This window comes from Anabrus simplex, chromosome 4, assembly GCF_040414725.1.
Source record: "Anabrus simplex isolate iqAnaSimp1 chromosome 4, ASM4041472v1, whole genome shotgun sequence".
Classification (NCBI taxonomy): Eukaryota; Metazoa; Arthropoda; class Insecta; order Orthoptera; family Tettigoniidae; genus Anabrus; species Anabrus simplex.
Genome location: NC_090268.1, coordinates 111,602,816 through 111,628,516, shown reverse-complemented (window position 1 = coordinate 111,628,516; position 25,701 = coordinate 111,602,816). Strand labels below are relative to the sequence as shown.

Below are 25,701 nucleotides of genomic sequence, written 5' to 3'. Positions count from 1 at the left end.
TTAGTAATCTACCGACACGAGGCTAACTTATTTGAGCAGTTTCAAATACCACAGGACTGAGGACAGGTTGGAATCTACCAAGTTGGGATCAGAAGGCCAGCGTCAATGCATCTTTAGTAGCCGATACCACCACAGGTATCAAAACCGACCGAATGCAACACGGCCCGTGGGGATTCGAAGTGACAGCTTGTGTCGTGAGTTACATGTGGCTATCCGCGGTTGTCTTGAGCGGACATGTGAGTCATTTTTTATCCTTGTGTCTTTCGTCCCATACAGGGTGTATTTGCTAAAATGGCAAGTTACTGCTTCACGTGGGATGATCCCATAACTTCTGTGATTGCACGAAAGATGGCAGTCTTTGTGTTTTCTGTCACGGATATACAGCTAGGTCTACTCCGCGGACCGAAGGTGAACACGGACGCCTCTGTTCACCAGAGGTATTTTCAGAACTTCGTTCACCAGTATCCGACTGCGCGACATATCTTCACGGATGGTTCTAAGATCGGGAAAAATATATTATGCCCTTTCGTCTCCGATTATACTAGCACGAAGATCTCGCTTCCCAGTGTGTGTTGCGTGTATACTGCGGAGCTTTTCGCCATCTTAGAAGCTCTGCAGCTTGCACTGGGTGACGAAAGAGACAAATTTCTTCTAATGTACCGACTCTTTAAGTTCCTTGCAGTCTGTTGACATCTGTTTCCCACAACACCCACTGGTGAGGCGAATTCACGACCTAGTCAGGTTGTGCGAATGTGGCACTTTTGCGTAGCTACCAAGTCACGTTGGGATTTTAGGAAATGAACTTGAATGCCACGTTTACCGCCTACACCTCTGAACGTACCTGCTCCGGATATTTGTTCTCAGCTACGTTGAACCATCTTGGCGTCCTGGGAATCAGAGTAGCTAGCTATCTGAACTCCCAACAAGCTCCCCCTGTGGGTGGGGGCGGTAGAATAACACCCACGGTATCCCCTGCCTGTCGTAAGAGGCGACTAGAAGGGGCCTCAGGGGCTCTTCCCCCTGTGGGTGGGGTCGGTAGAATAACACCCGCGGTATCCCCTGCTTGTCGTAAGAGGCGACTAAAAGGGGCCTCAGAGGCTCTGAACTTTGGAGCGTCGGTTGGCGAACACGGGGCTCCCCCTGTGGGTGGCGGCGGTAGAATAACACCCACGGTATCCCCTGCCTGTCGTAAGAGGCGACTAAAAGGGGCCCCAGGGGCTCTGAACTTTGGAGCGTGGGTTGGCGACCACGGGGCCCTCAGCTGAGTCCTGGCATTGCTTCCACTTACTTGTGCCAGGCTCCTCACTTTCATCTACCCTATCCGACCTCCCTTGGTCAACTCTTGTTCTTTTCCGACCCCGACGCTATTAGGTTTGCGAGGGCTAGGGAGTCTTTCATTTTCATGCCCTTCGTGGCCCTTGCCTTTCTTTGGCCGATACCTTCATTTTTCGAAGTGTCGGACGCCTTACATTTTTCTCTCTGATTAGTGTTATATAGAGGATGGTTGCCTAGTTGTACTTCCTCTTAAAACGATAATCACCACCACTACTAAGAAATGTTTTCAGCATTATAACATTATTTTCAAATTCATCCGAACCATAAATTGTTTTAAATGTATTTCCTTTTTTCCCCACCTAATTTGTTCATAGAGAATGGTTACCTAGTTGTACTTCACCTCTTAAAACAATAATCACAACCACTACCTGAGTGGAATATTTCTTCACTATTAGTCACGGAAAGTGTGAATTTATTACTCACTCATATCATCACAGTCGATAAGATGTATTCTTTTATGTTTCCAGCCACATGGGGACGCAGCCGGCAGAAGTGTTTCAAGTACCAGAACCGCAGCACCTGGCGACTGCTACTCCCGTCTGCAAACAGATCTCCGGGCTGTCCAAAAGACAGAGCAAGCTATGCCTAATGTACCAGGATCACATGACTAGTGTCAGCCGTGGCGCCAAGATGGCAATAGCCGAGTGTCAGTGGCAGTTCCGACACAGCCGATGGAACTGCTCGACAGTCAAGGATCACTCCGTGTTCGGGCCCATGCTAAAGATAGGTGAGTGAGTTGACATGAACCAGGCGCTAGGGAAGATTAGTGCGGTCCTTTAGACTGCTAGGGGGGAGATTATGGCCTTTTAAAGTGGAATGGAAACTTTTAACATTTTACAGAATTATTGTATCCGAAATGTTTACATGTTTGACTACCATAGGTAGTTTTTCTGCTTACTGCTTCGTGTGATGGTGTTGGAACATTCTGTCGGAGACTGTCCCCCACAAGAATTCCTTCACTTGTCGGCAAATGAATCTACCGATATGACGCAACTTTGGCGTATTGTGAGTATCTTCAAATACCACCGGGTTAAACTGGGATCGGGGCCGATGACCTTCGATGTTAGGCCCCTTAAAATAACAAGCATCATCATCATCATAAACTGGTATCGAACCAGCCATGGGTTTCAGTGTTCTCCCGAGAAATGAGTAGCCGGGCGGGGTAAACTACGTAAAAAAAAAAAAAAAGATAAAATTTCACTTTAGTCCTCTCTGGGCATTTTCAGTATTATCAGGCAGGCAAACATGAACTGTATCAAACTTTCTTTTTTTTCTTTTTACTTTACGTCGCACTGACACAGACGATGGGATAGGAAAGGCTAGGATTGGGAAGGAAACGGCCGTGGATTTAATTAAGGTACAGCCCCAGCATTTGCTTGGTGTGAAAATGGGGAAACCACGGAAAAACATCTTTAGGGCTGCCGACATTGGGGTTCGAACCCACTATCTCCCGAATGCAGTGTACTAGTGATTAGTCCAGTCGCCCCCTCCCTTCCCTTCGTGGAGAAAACACTACATGTTTATTCCACTTTAACCGGCTGAAACTAGAAATGATCAAAACGAGCAATTTGTACAAGCCGTGTTGTCTTATTAACGAATCATTTCCTTTATTTTATTTTATTATTAAGAAAATTAATAGCGGAAATCAGCACAAAATGTTCTTCGCGGCTAACCGATTTGTATAACGCCACAGCAAGTAGTGGAGTCTTTGCATGTACTTTGAGGAAAGGTAGTAGGGGTATATTTGTTTTTCCAAGGTCATGAACACTGAGTTATGATCATTGAACTATACGTAATACCGGAATGCTGACTGTAGTGGTAGCTCTCGCAGAAAACTGCTTCCTGTTCCTTGGCTAGTCACGCCCCCTCGTGTACGGCAAAGTTGACTATATACAGAGCCTGGAAGTTAGCTGATTTGTTGTGTTTGATGGACTCTTTTGATAATATCAGACCGTACGTCAAATTTGTGATACAATCAAGATGCCTATGTCTTGTGTAGCATACGGTTGCGCTAAGAGGCAGCAGAAGAAACCAGTTGTGAACTCACAAAAGCTTCATTTCCACAGGTAAGCAGTCTAAGTTCTGTCTCACTGCAAAGCTATAAATATGGTATTTTAAAACGATAGTTACTATTTTCTTCCGGTATGGCTCTTGTCATTAAGTATTCTGTGTTTATGGAGATATCTCACATGATATTTGGCATACGAAATGTCGTACGTTACGTTTTATAGGTTATAGTCAGAATGATATTGTTACAGAATTTATAACTTCAATTGCAGATTTCCGTTACAGAATTTATAACTTCAATTGCAGATTTCCGTGGAAACGTCCGGAAATATTTAAAAAGTGGGTTATAGCTGTGAGAAGGAAATACTGGACGCGAACAAAATGGGAGCTGTTCGATACATTTTCAACTTCTTTGAAATCATTTCAAAAAAGACTAAGGAAGCAACTGATAAGGAATCTGCCACCTGGGTTGGTGCCCTAAATGCAGATCAATGGTGAATGATTATTTTGTAACGTGCATATATTTTGTTTATTAAATGTATGTTCCAGCCGCCTCTGTGGTGTAGTGGTTAGCGTGATTAGCTGCCACCCCCGGAGGTCCGGGTTCGATTCCCGGCTCTGCCACGAAATTTGAAAAGTGGTACGAGGGCTGGAACGGGGTCCACTCAGCCTCGGGAGGTCAACTGAGTAGAGGTGGGTTCAATTCCCACCTCAGCCATCCTCGAAGTGGTTTTCCGTGGTTTCCCACTTCACCTCCAGGCCACGGCCGCTTCCTTCCCTCATCCTTGCCTATCCCTTCCAATCTTCCCATCCCCCTACAAGGCCCCTGTTCACCATAGCAGGTGAGGCCGCCTGGGCGAAGTACTGGTCATACTCCCCAGTTGTATCCCCCGACCAAGAGTCTGAAGCTCCAGGACACTGCCCTTGAGGCGGTAGAGGTGGGATCCCTCGCTGAGTCCGAGGGAAAAGCCGAACCTGGAGGGTAAACAGATGATGATGATGAAATGTATGTTCCAATGTGAAGTTGTATATATATACACGCATACGTATGCTGCCCCTGTCCTGATAATAAATATGGTTCAAAACCTGATTACAAGGTATTTTCAATTGACGATAATTCGCAGATATTTTAAGCTATAATTTGTTATGCATATGTTTCGTTTGTATGGCGTCTATTTTATTGCCTTTCTAGTGTAGTTATCGGTATCGAAAGCCAAGAATAACGGCCGAGAGGATTCGTCGTGCTGATCCCACGACACCTCCTAATCTGCAGGCCTTAGGGCTGAGCAGTGGTCGCTTCGTAGGCCCTGGCCCTTCGAGGCTGTTGCGCCAGGGTTTTGTCCTTTTTTAGTGTAGGTATACGCATTTACTCTCTTGTAATCTCATGAAGAAAAAATATTTGAGTATAATCAGGCCTAGAATGTATGTTGGGTATTCAGCCCGAAGGCTGGTTTGATCCTCTACAACTCCACCAAAAACTATCATAGACAGCCCAGGCGTCACTGAAGAGGCATACTAGGGAAATGAGGAGTGAGGTAGTTTCCCGTTGCATTTTCAGTTTCAAATTGCGATTAATCCTCTGAACCGTAAATCAGGTGAAATCTGCAAGAGACATTCCGCCTAAATGTTTAAAATTCGCTTAGATACCTGTGTCTCATCGCATGTATGTATACGTCAGTCATGCCTCCATGCCGTACAGCTAGTCGCCCCGGAAGTCGCACTTCGCTCCCATACAGTCAGCATTCCAGTATTACCTACAGTTCAATGGGTATGATTCACCTGTTTGCCGCGCGCATTCGTCAGTCTGGCAGTCTCTTTGGTGTCTTGTTACTTTCTTATTGTGTAGTCAAACACTAAAGGATTTTTAATTGTATAATCATGCCGTACTTCTATTTAATTGTAATGCATGTGTAATATTGTTCGTTTGGTGAACGTTTTATTGTATGGTGTTGAATCAAAATCTCAAAAAATATAATATTAGCGCACTGAAGTTGATAAATTGTTATCCTTTACCTCTCTGTCGAAATTCGCTCAGAGAGCATAAAAAACTTGACATTCTGTAGTTCCTTTTTTTTTCAGTTTTGATGTACTGTATATACCCCCCTCCCCCTCCTTCAGCTACTGTATATCCCACGAACTCGAGTACTTTTCGTTGTCTGCATATTTTGTCTACCGGGCGAGTTGGCCGTGCGGTTTGGGGCGCGCGGCTGTGATTTTGCATCCGGGAGATAGTGGGTTCGAATCCCACTGATGTCCGGTTGGCCATTTTTGTTCTGTACTTAACATCTCTTCAACGCGTACTAAATGTACGTAACACGACCTAATAGGTTAAAAGTCGGTTTCGATTAAGATTGTTTATAGTATAAGATCAGCAATTTTTAAAAATATCACTTTTGGCTAGCCAAGAAGAAATTGTTCATAGTTTTCCTACGGTATGTGATAGCAAAGTGGTATCATAACCGGTCTCTCGTTGAGGTGGCCGCGTTTCACACCCCAGCCAGCGCAAGTGGGATTTTAAAAATGAAAACTCAAATACCCCTGTTTGAAATTCGACGTAATATAACTGTAAGCGCCATGTCTATAATTACGATAACATCATCGTCGTCATGAACCAGCTCAAGTTGTCCAGGTTCAATGAATGAGCGTTCTCCATTTACTTGTCCATGTAGATGTCTTCTTCTATAACGTGCTGCAAATCCAGACCTCGTCCAGCTGAATCATTTCTAATCTGATCGATACATCTCTTCCTTGGCTGCCCTCTTGGATCTTTTGCCTTGGAGTTCCTTCTCAAATCACATTGTAGATGTTTTTCATGAGTTCATTATTTTGAGATGTCCAAACCATTTTAGCCTAGCTTCAACATAGATCTCACTAACCGGGTTTTTTCACTTGAACAAGATGGCGTATCTCGCCGTCTCCATTCTGTATTCTCCGAGTAATTTCTGCAGATGGTCGGCTATCTGGTTTTACTGCACTGCCAAGATAACGGAACTGATGTGTTTGTTCCAGTTTGATCTATGTAGAACAGAGGTGCTCACGCTGGGCATTTCGCCCCGCGGGCACAAAGCACTGTCAGCGGGTGGGCAGGCAGACGATGAGCGTATGTTATTCAGACAGGAGTATTATCGGCACACTGATTCTGGATAATTTCTGTACGGGGGTGAGGAGTCAGGAGGGAGCTCTCCCTGTTCCGGTAGTGATGCCAACTGAATGGAAATGAAATTTGAATTGAATTGAGATCGATCGATATGAAATTTCTAAACCGTTATTATCTTAAGCCAACAACTATGTCACACACATTATATAACATTTCTCGATGCGAATCTTGTTCCTAGCATGAATTCTATAGTTTGGCTTTGCTGTGTACAGTACTATATGTAAAGTGTACGCCAGATGTCGCACAGCGATGTATAAGCGATTCATAGTTTGTGTTTCAAAGGTTGCCAGTACGAGCCTCGGAGATTGCCGAGGTCTACTGATTCAGCAATAGGGTGTAAATCTATCCAAAAAAAAAAAGTGTGCCGATAATACATGACAGTTCCCCACACTGACACTTCCACACACTGCCAAAATACTGACACTTCCCCACAGCCCTTCCTGATTAATGACTCAGAGATAATCTAGACTGACAATTCCACACAAATCACACCCCTCCCATCCAAGGCTACAGCACGTTCCCCTCCAAAAAACCTACCTTCCGCCACCCCAAATAAAAAGAATTAATAATAGATTATTATTAGTCCATACTGTATTAATAATAATATATCTATACTAATAAAGCAGGTGGGTGGGTATGTGTGTGTGTCCGGCTTATCTCGAAAAGGGCTACTAATAACTGCGCCCAAACTATACTTTAAAATCTATCATGTTTAAACGAAATGTATATTTTATTTAACTGGTGTGACCGAGCGCAGCGAATTGGCGAAGTGACGATAGCCAGGGGATAGCGTGGGTGTTATTCTTCCGCCCCCATCCACAGGGGGAATCTAGAGAACAACCGCTGGGCGGGTCTTGAGAGAACAAGCTTTCCATATTTGGTCCTCTCGCAATTGAAGTGGGAAGGCACGTTGCAGTTTATGGAGACCATCCCAGGGCGAACTTCTGGGCGAGCAATCGAATTGGATTATAGAACTCTGAAGGGATAAATATCCTGAAAACATTCTGCAACGTTTCGATGTTTCTAGCAATCTCCGGCAGATACCCAAGCAGAGATACTGCCGTTATGCAGACTGTGGTGAGATCAAGCAGGCTTCTGTCGTAAGCGAGAATTGCAAAGGGGCTCTCGTCACCACAACGTGAGGACAGATTTAGCCTCTGCAGTGCAGGAAGCAGGTTGGCAAGTCCGTGAAAATGTTCACTGTCTAACTTCTACTGATCTGTATAACTACGAGTACTAATATAGTTGTTAGTTGGAGACACAATCGAAATAAATTAGAGTTCAAAAGCCATGCTTAGATGTCTAAAATATTATAAATGAACTCTGATTACAAATAGGGTATCCGTAAACATGAACTATTGTTGAATCAAATAGACTAACTCCCGACACGTCCGAGTCGTCCTTGTTGGTTATACGGTCTGAGATCATAGGAAATACAATATCCCGTCCCGTCCTTCATGGCGCTACAAAATTCATAGGCTATGGCCTACCAGGTGATCACTGCTCAGCCCGAATACCTTGCAGGTAACGGGGTGGTGCGTGGTCAGCGTGACGGATCCTCTGAGCCGTTATTTTTGGCTTTCTTTACCGGGATCGCTATATCATTATGTTAGCTTCTCAATTGTTCTTACATAGGCTGAGTAGACCTCGAATCAGTTGTGAGATTTAGGTAAGTATCCCTGAACTGGCCGGAAATTGAACTCGGAACTTCCCGATAAGACAGGGACTGCAACAAAATACATTCTTTCTTAATCCGTTTACCATCCAGGGTTGGTTTTTCCCTCGGACTCAGCGAGTCATCCGACCTCAAGGACAGTGTCCTGGAGCGTGAGACGTTGGGTCGGGGGATATAACTGGAGAGAAGGACCAGTACCTCACACAGGCACCTCACCTATTCTGAACAGGCGTGGTGGTGGTGGTGGTGGTGGTGGTGGTGGTGGTGGTGGTGGTGGTGGTGGTGATTATTGCTTTAAGAAGAAGTAGGCCTACAACTTGGCAGCCTCCTCTAGGGAAGACTCGGCAAATTTTTCAGTCCGAATAATTTGGCCTATTTTATGTTTTAATTATTTCCAACTTATCCGAGTCATTTTTCTAAAGTTCAAGAGTGCACCAACAAAGCGCAGCATTTCTCAAATGTTGCGGGTTTTTTTTTTTTTTTTTTTTTTTTTTTTTTTTTTTTTTTTTTTTTTTTTTTTTCGAGCACTATTAGCGGCTCTACGGGGAAGCATTAGTTGCTCGCAGTTGGATGTTCACTGAACAAGTGGTGATTGTAATACCGGAGTTGATTTTAATATTACAGTTTTAATCGCAGCCTATTGGAAGTTATTTATACATAATTCTGAAGATTAATTATCTGTATACAAGTTTCTACATAAATTGTGTTTAAAAGGATTAAGAGCTTAACGTAAATGTGATTTGTTTGTATTATTATTATTATTATTATTATTATTATTATTATTATTATTATTATTATTATTAACAAATATATTGCAAATTGGAAATATCCCGGTGACAATGATCACTTACATTAGTGCAATAATAAAGTTAACATAATTACCCAACAACAACAAACAAACAAACAAACAACAAGAGTAGTACAACAATAGACTGAACTTACTACTAGCTTAACACTACAAGTGATGATAGAGTAAAGTTAGAAACATAACTACCTAGCAACTACAAAAAGCAATTCCATGAAGAAAAAAAAATATTACAAGAAATACTATTAGTTTAACATTCTAAATCCAGCATCATCGTATAGAGTTTCATACACAACTTAATTATTTCCTGTACTTCACTATGGCTTAAAAAACTATATGTTTAGCTTAATTATTTCCAGTACTTAACACTATGGTTTACAACACTATAGGTTGAGCTTACTACAAGCTTCACATTACAAGTTATAATAAAGTCCACGAACCTGCTACGCTGGCGTAGCAGGGGGAGAGGTGATACTCCCACGTGGCGCGTCCCAGGTGACGGATAGGGGGGTCCTAACCGGCTTGCCGGCGGACTTGAGGGAAATAAAATACCTCTCGCGGACCAAACACGCAACCCCCTGTGGGTGGGGGACGCCGACGAAGACTACACCCACGGTATCCCCTGTCTGTCGTAAGAGGCGACTAAACGGGGCGACCAAGGGAGGATTGTCTTGGAACCATGAAACTACTTGTGATTAGTACCATCACGCAGAGACCATCATGGGTCGCTTTTACTTGCGCGTAGTACCACTATATTAGGTACCAAATAGGTTTGTGATTAGTAGCACACATGAGCACCGTGCGGTCGGCTTTTGCAGTACCTGTGATTAGTACCACCATATGAGCGGGACCATGGGATGATAGCTACCATGGTTCTGCCTTGCCTGTGATTAGTACCCACTATATGAGGAACACCACGGGATATGAGAAGGTCCCTGTGGTTAGTACTCTTATGGGATGAACACCATAGGTTTGCGTTGCCTGTAAATGGCGCCGCAAAGTGAAAAAAAACGTAGGTCTGTATTATATGTCGAATTTCATAACCTGTGAGTTGTACCATAATGTGTGGAATACCGCGAGTCTCTGCTACTTTTGATTAGTACCGCAACATGACAAATACCATGGTTCTACTTTCCTAGCGATCAGTACCGTTATGAAGGGCCGATAACTTGGATTTTGGACCCCCTTTAGACTGCAAGCATCATCGTTTCAGTGCTATGCTCTAGCAGCAGTCCCTTGGTCAGAAATCCTTTTTTTCCGTCAGTTTGTGTGAATGTAAAGCATTGCGGGTCGCATCCACTGATTGTTTTAAATTCATATCCATCCATTCATTCTTCGTTCTCACGTTTGAATTCTGGTCAGTGGAGAATTTTAGACTTTTAATTTGTCATTCCATTTCGTCTCATTTCGTAACATTAGGGGCCGATGACCTCGATGTTAGGCCCCTTTAAACACAAGCATCATCATCATCATCATATAATAAAGTAAGTTTAAAACATAATTACCCTCCATTGTGGGCAGTTTCGGTTAAGGTCTGAGATATTGTAGTTGGTCGTGCGTGAACTAACACGAACATAGCAGCGAGGACGAGAGATTGACAATCGATATACGCGTCGCGATATATAGGTTTCAATAAACATCGCACATTCGCGCTCATTTCTCGTATTAATAGACGTCGATATTTCATTTGAAACAGGAAATCAAAGCAGTGCGCCAAGATATGAAGCACATAATAGAGACAGAAATGCAAAGGGCAAAACAAGCGTGTTGTGAAAATGTGACCTATGGTGCTCCAAACTAAGAACGGGGCCAATAAAATGTTGCTCAACACCAAACTACAATAGTGAACTTACCGGTGCACACGGATGAGATTACAAATGCGGAACAAAGCGTAGTAAATATTCCAAAAGAAGAGAAAGAGATTATCCAACAAAATACAACAGACAAGGAAGAAGGATGGAAGACGAGGATCAACCGCAAGAGGACCCAACTAACCACCCAATATGAAGACAGACCGCGCGTCGAGACAACACAGAAGATGTCAGTAATAAAAGAGACCAAAACAGGAGACTATAGGATAAAAGCGGCCGAAAGGAAAGGATGGGCATATGTAAGAAAACTTCACCCCAGCACAAGAAAGGATATCTGGAATCTTTCCTAAAAGACAGTGCCATAGAAGATGTTAACTGTCAATTAGCGAGTAGGTCAGAATCAAGTCGAGCTTATAAAATAGGAGTCCCTCTAGATGCTCTACAAGTTATTCATAACAGCAATTTCTGGCCGGAAGATGTAATTTGCCGTCCTTTTCGAGCCCCGTGGAAATTTCGGGGTTCTAGAGAATTAAACTTTTAAATGATTAGTACTAGTATGGAACATAGAGGGTTTATTAAATGCATCAAAAACAATAGCAGGAGATATCTTTCAAGATTATTCAGTGGCAATTCTCACTGAAACATTTCTGACTAAAGAGTGGTGTGTAAATAATACGAATGCAATGCACTCATTTGCATTGCAAGGTGAGAGAGGCAGACCTAGTGGCGGAATGACATGTTTAGTGAATCCGTAACATGCCCCAACAAGAATAGTGTATAACAGTCCCAATATCATAACGACTGAAAGCGGAATGATCATTTTGACAGGGGATCTCAATTGTCAAGTGGACTCGGATACTAACAAAGCACAATCTGTATTGAACTTCCTGCAGGGTGAAGGTCTATCCCTTATTAGTGATCCACAGGTAAAAACATATATATGTAGCAATGGCAGTAGCACCATTGATCTAATTTTCACAAACATGAAAGGCAGTAAACTCATAAACACTAGGGTGAGAGATGACGTTGTAATAACGAAGCACATGGCAGTGGAAGCGGAAATTGTAGCCGGGTGTGACTCATCAAACATCAATAAACATAATCGTTTCACCAGGAAGCTAAATAAAGAAAGACTTCAAACAGCTATAGTGGAAACGCTGGAAGTGCCTCGACACAAGGAGGTCAATGATTTAAAAGTAGCTTTAGAGCATATAGAGAATATAATTAAAATAGCAGCCTAACCATATTTCTTATCTTATGGTTTAATATAGCATGGTACAAAGCAAGGAAAGAAGCACTGAATGCTCTACATTCAGTAAGCAAAGTCAGTCACAAGAGGCCTTACAAAAATATGGAGAAAAAAGGAGAGCATATAAATGCATACTGAAAGAAGTTTTATTTCTACAGAGGGAAGAAGAGAAAATGTTGGAAGAAGCAAAACGACACCCTTACAAAGCACTAAATGCAAAGCAACCACGATTCTCCAGAGACATTTCATTAGAGGTTTGGGAAAATAATTTTAAAAAGTAATACAAGCAAAAGACATGAGTCCAGTCTTCGACACCGAACATCAGAGCAGCAACATAATTATTCCCTTCACAAGTGAAGAGGTTAAATCAGCAGTTCAACAGCTAAAGAACTATAAAGCCTGCGGTCCAGATAGGATATATAACGAGTACATAAAAGATAGTTATGAAGAAATGAAAGGAGAATGGCTAGCCCTCCGCAACCAGTGCGTAATACAAGCGAATATACCAGACATTTGGTGGTACTCCATAATAAAAGTAGTGTATAAGGGGAAGGGAGATGCAGGTTCTCCAAATGCATACAGGGGAATAGAACTGAAATGCTCCGGATTTAAATTGTTAACGAAACTACTTACTTCGAGACTGACAGACATAACAGAACACCAGTTCCCCGAGGAACAATTTGGATTTAGGAGAGGACGGTCGACCATACCTGCAATTAAATGTCTTCACGATGAAATCGAAGAAGCCTTAAGACACGAAAGAGGCAAGCTGAATGAGACGTTTATCGACTTTTCGAAAGCTTTTGACTCAGTGAACAGGAAGATGTTGCTGGGGAAACTGGATTCTCTCTTAGGACAGCAGCACTACTTAACAAGGCTAATAAGGAATATCTTGGCTAATAACTTTGTACGAATAGACAACAACAAAATGGAATCTAATCCTATTGAGCAAACAATTGGGGTACTACAAGGGGACCCATTAAGCCCCCTACTGTTTAATATAGCGACCATTGATGTGACTCAAATTATTGTGAATCAGGACGTTTCTATTTAATGTATGTTGACTACATGATACTGGTATCCAAATCACTTGAGAGGTTACTGGCAACTTTTAATGGACTGGCAAACTGGGCCGACAAAAATGAAATTAGACTGAACGAAAACAAAACAGTGTTCATGGCCTTCAGAAGAGGGGGCAGACTGCCGGCCAATCATTATTCAGAATACAAAGGAATACGAATACAATCAGGAAATAGCTTTAAGTATGTAGGAGTAATATTCCAAACACAGGGAACTATGTTGCAGAAGCACATACAAGATAAAGTTGACACAGCGATGGTGACGATGATCGACATACAGCCGCTCGCATAAGTATTCGTCCGTCTGCCCTTATCATATACTGAACACTAAAAATTCATTACAAAACTTAAGGTACGTTAAGAAACAAATAAGCAGTGGATATGCAATATATACTTACAATAATAACGGCAAAATATACCCTCTTGCAGGTCAATACTCTCAAATAAAAAATAATGAGTGTGATTGGGCTCGGAAATGGCAACGTGAAAGTATTCGTCCGTCTTGTGATACAACGATCACAGCATTGAGGAAGTCAGTCACATCAAGAAGCTCAGCCAATCAGTGATACGGACAGTATCAGTGAGTGAACATCTAGTACATGCCCCGAGTACAACGGGCAAGATTAGGAAACGAACTGTTGTTCAACACGAACGAATTATCCAACTCCAGCAAACTGATGATTCTTAGAGAGTAATTGCTGAGAAAACAGGAATACCGCGAACTGCAGTCGCAAGTTTCATTCAGCGATATAAGGCCAGTGTAAATATACTCAACAGAACAAGAACTGGGCGGCCAAGAAAGCTGACAGCACGAGAAGAGCAAAGCATTGTACGCACCGTTCAGCAAAATTCCCATGTGTCTGGACCTGCAATTCAAACACTTACTGGGAAGAACATCAACACAAACACCGTACGACGTGTGTTACAGAGCTGTTTTACAGGGCCGTACAAGACAGAAGAAGCCCCTGGATGAGTGAGGTGAACCGTAAGAAGAGGCTGGCATTCGCCAAAGAGTACGTTAGGAAGCCACCGGCGTTTTGGAAACACGTGTTGTTTACTGTGAGGAGCAAATTCTGTTTATACTATTGCTCTGGAAAGTGACATGTATGGAGCAGAGGAACGTCGAGCTCCAAAATCAAAGTCTGCAACCAACCTTAAAATACGGAGAAGGTTCCAATATGGTATGGGGTATATGTCGGCGGCTGGGGTAGGTAACTGCCATATAATACCTGAACGGATTGATAAGATGCTGTATTTGAAGATTTTAAAGCAACACATACCGCACAGCGTAGCATAATTGGGTCTTGATAGTGGGTACATCTTCCAGCAAGATAATGACCCTAAGCACACTGCTCGTGTTCTTAGGGAATGGCTACTCTGCAATACATCCCATGTGCTGCAGACACCACTCCTGTCCCCAGACTGAGCAAGCAGCGTATTACAAATAAAGAAGCTCGGAAGCAATACTTCATGGACGAATGGCACAAAATAGGCCCGGAATTGACAGAAAAATTGGTGGCATATATGCCGAAAAGCCTTCAAGCCGTGATTGCTTCCAAAGGACGTTCGACGCGTTGTTGATACTTATGAAAGGACTGTACATTCCTAGAGTTCTTACTGTGGACGAATACTTTTGCAGCGTGACTTTTCTGCAAGCAGTGCGATTGTTTTTTATTTTTTTCCAAATGCCTGTCCTTACAGTGCTATACATTATGTTCTCAGATGTTCAGATGGAAAATAAAACATACTATCATTCCTTTATAATTAACTTCTTTATGATATTGGTGCTATTGGCTATTGTCCTCACATGACGTACGTGGACAAAAACTTATGCGAGCAGCTGTAAGACAAATTGGGAAACTGTCGCTTGAGACAGGAATGGCACTATTCAAGCTTAAAATTACACCAATGTTGACATATGCATTAGAAGATATGTGGGATCACCTAACCAAGAAGGACCTAATGAAAATTGAAAAAGTGAAGGTAATGTTTTTTGAAGAAGTTACTCAACCTTTCAAAATATATCAATCAACCATTTTATATAGAAGATTTGAGAAACCAACGGATGTTGCCTACCACTGGAGCATACGATAAACTACTGTGCGAACTTCACGACAAGAAGAGGGATATCTGGAGTGACTTCTTCTGTACAGACGCCAAGACGACCTGCGAGTGGATAAACTCTAATTATGAACTCCGCCACATGATTACACGAATAGAAGTGCACGGCCTTCATTTTAATGTCTACAAAGAGAAGACGTACCATCAGCCTAACTTACACTGCGTGAGAAGCTTTGTGAAAGATACCATGTTTTAATCTGCAGTGAACGTAAGACGTCTATAACGACATTCTGTAACAATTAATGCACATTGTGCGATATTATTATTATTATTATTATTATTATTATTATTATTATTATTATATTTCATTTGAAAGCGGCCAACGAGCGAAGGACTTCCGGCCACTGACGTATAAAGCTGAAATGGCGGAGTTTGAAAACAAATGTTTGAATTACACCAAAAAAGCTAAAATCGGGAGAAATAATAGAATAATCGGGAGGCGGGAAAAACTGTCGAAAATAGGGAGTCTCCCGCCTAATTCGGGAAAGTTGGCGGTTATGCATTGGTAGTAGGAAGCCATTTCACACCAGGACTAATAATAACGTAATTCAATTTAATTCCCACTAATGGCTTTTTCGGTTTTTGGAGATGCCGAAGTGACTTTGTCCCATGGGAGTTATTTTATGTGCCGGCAAATCTACCGATACGAAATCTGCGTATTTATATGTTTTTATTTAGTCATTTTAACGTCCAAGTTTGGCTTCTCCCTCGTACTCAGCGAGGGATCCCACTTCTGCCGCCTCAAGGACAGTTTCCTGGGGCGTGAGACATTTGTTCGGGTATGTAACTTGGGAGGAGGACCAATACCTCTCCCAGGCGGCTTCACCTGATATGCTGAATAGGTGCCTTGTGGGGGATGGGAAGATTGCAAGGGATAGTCAAGGAAGGGCCGTGGCCTTAAGTAGGTGCCATCTCGGCATTTGCCTGGAAGAGAAATGGGGAAACAAGGAAAACAACTTCGAGGATGACTGAAGTGGGAATCGAACTTCCATCTACTCAGTTGACCTCCCGAGACCGAGTGGACACCTTTCCAGTCATCGTACCACTTTGCAAATTTCGAGACAGAGCCGGGAATTGAAGACGAACCTCCGGGGGTGGCAGCTAATCACATTATGAAATGATGAAAACCTACAACCTGTTTTCCAGTCAGTGACCGGGTTAGGGATGGAATGAATGAAGCCCCCATCTTGCGGCGAGGATAGGAATTGTGGCGGCTGCCGAAGCCTGTCGCACTCCTCTGGGGCAATGAATAATGACTGACAGATGAAATGAAATGATATTGGAGATCGTTGCTGAGATGAAAGATGACAGGGGAAAACCTGAGAACCCGGAGAAAAACTTGTCCCGCCTCCGCTTTGTCCAGCACAAAGCTAATGACATTAATCACTACAAAACACAGGTAGACCTGCGTATTTGAGCACCTTCAAATACTACCGGAGTGAGCCGGGAATGGAACCCTGAAACTTTAGCTAAGAAAACCAGCGCTTCTGGTGTACATCTAATGAAATGTTACTATACTAAACTTAAAGAACAACTAGTACGAGTTTTTGAGTTCATGCTGTTTGAAAATGTCACATTTTTTCTTATTTTATTATTTTTTTAATTATCACCCTGAAATTCTTGTTTGGGCTACCCAGACATTATACTAAAGTTTCGTAAGAAATTCGCGACGGTAAATAACATTAAACGCATTCTCCATCCTTAACGAATGGCCTCTTAAATAAGACTATGAACTGAATGGAGTCCCAGCCATATGAGATAGCTGTGCTTATAAACAAGAGGATTTTTGAGTGTGAAATTCTTTCGACAAGACTAACTTGATGTTCGGCTCAGAGCTGTTGTTAAATGCTGCTACAACTAAGAATAAGTTATAAGACTACTTTACGTGAAAGGCTGCGATATTCATGTAATAAATATATATCACTTGTCTGGAATGCAGCGTGAGAATGAACACGTGTTGGTATATCAGGTTAAACTGGGTGGTCCACCTTGTCGTCAAGATCATGTCGTAATTTGATATATGGTATGTCCAAAAATTCGCACATAACCTCCCCACGACAGCTCGCAACTTGAGAGTGAGTCTGTATTGCTTCCATTTATGGCTACCACATACTTTACTACCGGACAGCTGTATGTCAAGCGCATTGCGAGGAGTACGAACAGCGACATCGGCGACGGCATGCGAACAACGTGTGGGTGGGGGCGGTAGAATAACACCCACGGTATCCCCTGCCTGTCGTAAGAGGCGACTAAAAGGGGCCTCAGGGGCTCTGAACTATGGAGCGTGGGTTGGCAACCACGGGGCCCTCAGCTGAGTCCTGGCATTGCTTCCACTTACTTGTGCCAAGCTCCTCACTTTCATCTATCCTATCCGACCTCTCTTGGTCAACTCTTGTTCTTTTCCGACCCCGACGCTAGTAGGTTTGCGAGGGCTAGGGAGTCTTTCATTTTCATGCCCTTCGTGGCCCTTGTCTTCTTTTGGCCGATATCTTCATTTTTTGAAGTGTCGGATCCCTTCCCCTTTTTCCCTCTGATTAGTGTTAGATAGAGGATGGTTGCCCAGTTGTACTTCCTCTTAAAACAATAATCACCACCACCACCACACGCCGCACAGGGTGAAATTTACGGTATTTAACACTCCAAAACCTCACGTTTGAGTTCATGTAAAGATTAATATTCGTTATTATTTTATTCTATTTGTTGTTATGTTGTGCTAGGCTCCCCACTTTCATCTATCCTATCCGACCCCTCATGGTCAACACTTGCTTTTTTCCGACGCTATTAGAGGATTCGAAGGCTAGGGAGTCCTTAATTTTCACGCCCTTCGTGGCCCTCGGCTTTCTTTGGCCGATATCTTCATTTTTCGAAGTGTCGGATCCCCTCCTTTTTTCTCTCTGATTAGTGTTATATAAAGGATGGTTACTTCCTCTTTAAACATTAATTACCACCGCTCCCACTACCAGCTCACTTATGTAATGAATGCAAAGATACATACATTCGTTCAGTTACAATATTTGTTCATAAGTTATAAACTCAAACAAACAGCCTCCGTGGCTCAGGCGGCCTCTCACCATATCTAGTTCAAATCCATGTGAGATTTCTGCTGGACAAAGCGGAGGCGGGACAGGATTTTCTCCGGTTACTCCGGTTTTTTCTGTCATATTTCATTCCAGCAACACTCTCCAATATCATTTCATCTGTCAGTCATTAATCATTGCGCCAGAGGAGTGCGACAGGTTTCGGCAGCCGGCACAATTCCTATCTTCACCGCTAGATGTGTCCGGCTCCATGGCTAAATGGTTAGCGTCCTGGCCTTTGGTCACAGGAGTCCCGGGTTCGATTCCCGGCAAGGTCGGGAATTTTAAGCATAATTGGTTAATTTCGCTGGCACAGGGGCTGGGTGTATTTGTCGTCTCCATCATCATTTTATCCTTATCACGACGCGCAGGTCGCCTACGGGTGTCAAATCGAAAGACCTGCATCTGCCGAGCCGAACTTGTCCTCGGACACTCCCGGCACTGAAAGCCATACGCCATTTCCATTTTTTACTGCTAGATGTGAGATTCGTTCATTACATGACTGATCCGGTCGAATGACTGGAAACAGGCTGTGGATTTTCATTTTTCAAAAACAAAAAATACAAAGCAGGCCTATAAAAGGTAAAAATTAACACTTCGTGCCAAGATTTTTCTAACGTTATAAGTGGAAATTAATGAAATCTTTCTTGGAATGCGTCTCAGAGGAGATGTCCAGGGTCCCATCATCCCCCCCCCCCCTAAGAAGTACATGTAATTTTATAAGCTAATGCTGAAGTAGCTACTCGCATTCCTATTGGCCAACGTAAAGTGGCACATGATCTCATTCCCGTCAGCTATGATAATCAGATTCCGTTACCAACTCCGGCACAATAAAAGCACAAGTAAATGTACACGTGAAGGAAACAGTGTACGATACAAAACAGCAGTAATGTTAAATGAAACTTACCTTAATGTAGAGGTGGGTAGAGCCTTGCTGCAGCCTTCAGGAATTCGTGCACCCGGACGTTTAAGAGGAACGAGCTCTTGAAGAGGGATTCGGTAAGGTAACCGAGGACAAATTGTTTCCTCCTGCCGAATTCCGGAACCGAGTAGCTTCCGTGCTTAAGATGACGCCACCGGTTTTCAATATTTTGCGTATACACGGGAGGGTGATTGATGGGCATCACCCTCCTGTTCCCTCCCCCTGTGGGTGGGGGCGGTAGAATAACACCCACGGCATCCCCTGCCTGTCGTAAGAGGCGACTAAAAGGGGCCCCAGGGGCTCTGAACTTTGGAGCGAGGGTTGGCGACCACGGGGCCCTCAGCTGAGTCCTGGCATTGCTTCCACTTACTTGTGCCAGGCTCCTCACTTTCAACTCTCCTATCGGACCTCTCTTGGTCAACCCTTGTTCTTTTCCGACCCCGACGCTATTAGGTTTGCGAGGGCTAGGGAGTCTTTCATTTTCATGCCCTTCGTGGCCCTTGTCTTCCTTTGGCCGATATCTTCATTTTTCGAAGTGTTGGACCCCTTCCATATTTTCCCTCTGATTAGTGTTAAATAGAGGATGGTTGCCTAGTTGTACTTCCTCTTAAAACAATAATCACCACCAATCACCACCTCCTGTTCCCCCTATGCACGTGAATATACCTTTTAGTGCCGAGGATCTGAACAGAGTGATTCGCGCGGAGGTGCACGAATCGCTCGTGTTGCAAACAATCATACGCCCTCCAACAGTCGGATATAATGATAGTCCCTGGGAGTATCGACACTTTAATCACAGAAAGTAATGTTTGTCTGTCTCTTTTTTCGACAGGAACGACAACAAAGTTGTCCCTCTCCGACCCCAAAAGTACGGAAGGAACATGTAATTCACCATTCGAATCACTAAACCACATAGAATGCGCTACTATCGCCCCCAGAAAAGTACGGAAGGAGTAATTCACCATTCCAACCACTAGGCTACGTAGAATGCGCTGCTATCGCCTCCAGTCCCTTGTACACACGCCCTACCAAAACTCCAGAACATGGACACACTTTGCTTGTCCCTATATCACTGGTCTTGTCAGGCCCTATCCTAACCGCCCGCACGGCAAGAATCAGTCCAGACCAATGGTGTAACAATGTTCACCACCACCACCACCACCACCACCACCACCACCACCACCATCCATATTCGTTCCTAAGTAGAGAGGTGGTAGCATTGTGCACCCCCTGACAATGTCCTTCCTGAGACGGCCGCGAGAAGTAAACAAACGACAGTCGTTTCGCGCGTACGTCGCCGTTGTGAAAGTCTTGTCTCGATCTATAAAAAAAAAAGACAAATCAAGTAGCCTAGATGCAAAGAGAAAATTGAGAAATAAATGAAGTTAGTTAATCTTTTACGTAACAATAATAAAATAATCAACTCAATAAAAAGAATAATATACACAAAAATAAAAAACAGACAATATGGCATCGTTAAGCTAATTAATTACCTTTAATAAATTCCTACAAGATTTCAAGGTAAGATTATTTATGTTGAAATAAATCAATTTTCACAGGATATAATTTAGCCTATTATTTTAAGAAATAAGTTCCTAGAAGGAAATCATAATTTCATCGATTGCCAATGTTAAAAACATTTAAGCTCTTCAGGTCTTTACAATCGTGAAAATACCAACGTTTCGCCCCAGTGTAGCAGTGTTCTCATTAGTTGGATTGCTACACTTTTCCAAGACACTGGCGGCTAGTGCACCGTTGAGACACCACTGCAAGCCTCCTATGTAGGATAATGCAGGGGAAGCATCTGTCTCCGCTTGTATAAATGCCTGCTTTCGGCCTTTATATCAAAAATTAATTAATTATTATTTGATTGAATTGTTAATGTAAGGGGCATAACAAATCAGAAGGTAACCTCAGCACAGATGGGAAGTCATGATTTTCAATATTTGCTCAGTTGGCATGTCATTATCATGCTGGGTTCAGTGCATAACTGTTTTTCTAGAAATATCATTCTCTTTCAGAGGAAGATCCCATGACTTCTTTAGGACTGACATGGCTAGGAGTCCTTTGCTTCTGATACATACAGATTTTGACTGGGCTTTTTTTGCCCTTACACTTCGCTTACACTTAGCATTATTATTACTGTACGTTGTAAGACTTATTAACAATAATTTGGGCTATGGTAATAGAACTAGTTTTATTATACAAATCCTGACTTGGTAAATTACTGTTTCTGAAACTCGTTGTTGGAAAATGGTGTGAACACACGCAGTAGGTGTTGTACAGATGTTTGGGACCAAATTTCTTAAACACTGTATCCAAAACCTTCCTTTTAATATTTGCTTCCATTGCTGACAGCTACAAATTAAAAGAATCATCATTATGATCAGTTAAACCTACACCTCGCCATAAAAGTTAAGTTGGGGTCGATGACCTAGATGTTACCCCCATTTAAACAACAAGCATCATCATCATCATAAATGTTACGTTAAGGTGTAAAGCCACAGGCTATTTTTCAGATTGCATACGGTCTTTTGGACATCGAAAATAAGACTTCGAACAATTTGAAATGCCGTATTTGCTGCACTTGTAAACTGCACAAATAACGCCAGCCATAATCCTCGCATTAGTAAACTACAATAGAATCATACAAGTGGCAATATATTATCGCAGAGTTCACCACACCGTGCAGTGTAGGTAGCAGCACTATCGGCTTTCTCACTGAAAACCGCAAGTTGGCCGATTGTCATAGTAAAGTGTTTGCTACTACTAGAATGATCTGCTATACGACCTCCCTTGGTTACTTCCTATCCTCTTCGTAATAAAATGCTGTTAGTTTCGTCCTCATATTTCATGTTCTGCCTCTAAACTATACACTCGTTCTTCTTGCGGTTGAAGCTGCAAAAGGAGCGGCACTTTTACCACTTACAGCTATGAATTTTCCTGCTACGGATATTTGTTCTCACCTACGTCGAACCATCTTGGCGTTCTGGGAATCGGAGTGGCTAGCTATCCAAACTCCCACCAAGCTGAGAGCAATTAAGAACACAACTCTCGTGTGGCGGTCCTATTTCCGCCCGTCACGGAGAAAGGCCGTAGTTTCATGTAGGCTGTGAATGGGTCATGGAAGATCTAGGCACTCGTATCTCTTAAAGAAGATCCCCCCCCCCCCCAGTATGTTCTTGTGGTACTGAATTCACCGTGGCCCACATCCTCAGAGAGCGTGTCGATCTCTCTGGCTATGACGGAATCTCGGTCTGCTGGAAACACTCGAACTCATAATAGCCGATGACGGGAATATTGCTGATTTCATCATTCGCTTTATGTTCGAGAATGGACTAATCTAGGCGTTCTAAATTTCAAGTTTTCAGTGCCCTTTTCGGTTTAATAAAATCATTGTATTATTTTTAAAATTAATTTTCAAATTCCTCAATAAATTCAATAAATTGTTTTACATTTATTTTCATTTTTGTTTCTACTTGTTTGTTTAGAGAGGATGGTTACTTAGTCGTACTTCCTCTTAAAACAATATCAGCTCTCTTCCTAATTCCTCGATTAATTTGAACCATTTGCGCCTCAATGTCGCAGTAATTTTGACACATTTTTGTTCTGTGATTGGCGCCGTTATGAGAGAAATCAAGTAAGTCTTCTTCTAATTATGCTGCTTTCCACAAACCCTGGTAGACCGGGGGAGTTGGCCTTGCGGTTAGGGGCACGCGGCTGTGAGCTTGCATCCGGGAGATAGTGGGTTCGAACCCCACTGTTCGCAGCCCTGAAGATGGTTTTCCGTGGTTTCCCATTTTCACACCAGGCCTTAATTAAGGCAACGGCCGCTTCCTTCCAACTCCTAGGCCTTTCCTATCCCATCGTCGCCATAAGACCTATCTGTGTCGGTGGGACGTAAAGCCACTAAAAACACCCTGGTAGGATCACGTGTGATTTGATCTCATTTTACGCCCTGATGCTAACCTAATGTGTTTTCTTTCTTTCTTCAGCTTATCCCAGTTATTTCTGGGGTCGCTGGAGCTGGGTTTAGGGCATGTCCTTTCTGACGCCACGTGATTTTTGAGATGAAAATCTCAACCCAGAATCGACCGGGATTCAAACTTAGGCCTTCCGGCTGGGAAGCCAGCAGTTAAGCCACTGAGCTAATAAAACATCCAGGAATGTATTCACTCCTTCATGGTGTCTTGTTAGTATATGCAGAGGTGTTTATCGAAACAAGCAGCCAGTCTTGGACCGAGCGAGTTGACCGTGTGGTTAGGGGCGCACAGCTGTGAGCTTGTATTCAGAAGATAGTGGGTTCGAACTCCACTGTCGGCAGCCCTGAAGATGGTTTTCCGTAATTTCCCGTTTTCACACCAGGCAATGCTGGGGCTGTATGTAAGTTAAGGCCACGGCCGCTTCCTTCCCTCTCCTAGCCCTTTCCTGTCCGATCGTCGCCATAAGACCTATCTGTGTGCGGCGTGAAGCCAATTGTTACTCAGTCCTGGAGTCAGAAATTAACCAGATACAGATAAAATCCCGGATGCGGACAGGAATCGGGCCCAGGGACCTCTGAACCAAAAAGCAGGACGCTACTTTCCAGCCAAGGAGAGATTTAAGCAAATCTTTGGCAATATCAAATACACTATAGAGAATACGTGCCACTTAGCGAGATATCTTAAGACTTCGATTGCCAGCGTACCTAGCTGTCTGGCCTCGTATTGTAAAGACTAAGTACATAATACAAGAACCAGCAAATGCATTTTGTTTGTTCTAAAAATATCTGCAGGGGTGTCAAAAATCCGAAATTCTAAAATCTAGCACATTGAAAACTACACCAACAATGGCAATCACACAAGTAAAGGCATTTGAATGACGACAGTGAAAATAAACAACCATGTAACTGATGACTGGCGAGTAAATTGGTGACCTCTCGGACTTCGTGAACTGTGATTCCGATCTTGGTGACGATTTCACCTGAGACAATGAATTACCTGCGCGGAATGTGACTGTACATAAGCAAGCGATAGTGATGACGTTGATACAAATAGTGACTGGGAAGGAAGGAATGTTGACCAGGACAAGTCTGCACAGGTTTCAAATTATTTCCTAGACTCGTTAGTTCTTTAATTTCCTTACATTCTTGAACAAGTCTTATGTATGGAGTTTTTCACAAGTAAGCAGAAAACTAGAACTTGATGCATAATAAATATTTTGAAGGGATGTTGTATGTACGAAGCTAAAAAAAAATAATCACAAGCAAAATAAGTAGAACCTGTTTCATAAATACATTTCTTTAATAAATATCCTATTACTGTATATTACGCATTTCATGTGAAAAGCTCTACCCCCCGATGTACCGCCTGAACAGCATTTAATTCTGCGTGCATCATTACTCGGTAGTCCGACTCGTTGGCTGGGCGTACTGGCCTTCGGTTCAGAGGGTCCCGGGTTCGATTCCCGGCCGGGTCGGGGATTTGAATCTTAATTGGTTAATTCCAATGGCTCGGGGACTGGGTGTGTGTGGCGTATTCAACATTGGAAATCATCCTAGGTAGGGCCTTCATCTTCACAGACCTGCAGGTCGCCTAATAGGCCGTCTACTAGAAAAAGACCTGCACCAGGCCTCTCCGGAGGCCATACGCCATTCAATTAAATTACTCGGTAAACTATCAAATATCTGTTTAGGACCCCCTAGTACTTCCTTTCTTGCTGCCTTCAAATGAAGTTCGTAGATTTCGTCGCACGATTTCCCCTTTACACCGTTAGAAATATATTTTCTGTGGATGGTTGTGCTTGGGTCATAATTATGAGACCTATATAACTCAAATATATCCTCATCACTTATTTTTAAAAAAGCAAACAAATCTTGCTTCATCTTAAAACAATAACCACCACCAGACATGGGATACTATGGGTATATTCTACTGTCCCCACCCCACCCACAGTGTTAAGAACGGCAAAGACTAATTGCCTACACCCGCGAGGCTTTATTGGAACGTACTCAGTAATAACATGTTTCTCCCTAGGATTGAATATTAATTAACCAGAACTATCCCGCTTACTCGTAATTTTAATTCTACACGTTTGCTTTCTCTTCATCAAGATAACGTCAAGTTAAAGAAATGCAGTCTGAACACCTGTGTGTGCTACATTCTTGGCGAGGCGAGGCGTGGCTAGGTCAGTGCATTGCATGCGTGTTTACCTCGCGTATGTCACTGCAGCCGCCACTGGATCTCGTCACATAAATCAACTTTAATGCTGCCCATTGAAAGAGCACGTATACCCAGTCAATTGAGAAGTAAAATGATTGATTACTCACACTAAATAAATTCATTAGGGGCTGCCTGGTCGAGACGGTAAAGGCGTGCTCGGTTCGCCCGGAAAAACGTGGGCTCGATTCCCTGTCAGGAAGTCGTAGAAATTTAGGAAATGAAATTTTCACTTCCGGACGTGCATATGGCCCTCAGGTTCACTC

The 25,701-nt window shown here is 43.0% G+C and overlaps 1 protein-coding gene across 2 annotated transcripts in view; it reads left to right on the top strand.

The window, feature by feature from the left end:
- Nucleotides 1–25,701, top strand: part of LOC136872460 (protein Wnt-5a) — an 822,369-nt gene that overhangs the window by 626,470 nt on the left and 170,198 nt on the right. For both annotated transcript variants that reach the window (XM_067146274.2, XM_067146275.2), the window contains one exon: nucleotides 1,803–2,062. In XM_067146274.2, coding sequence (XP_067002375.1) covers nucleotides 1,803–2,062 — 260 coding nt within the window. The remainder of the gene's footprint in view (nucleotides 1–1,802; nucleotides 2,063–25,701) is intronic.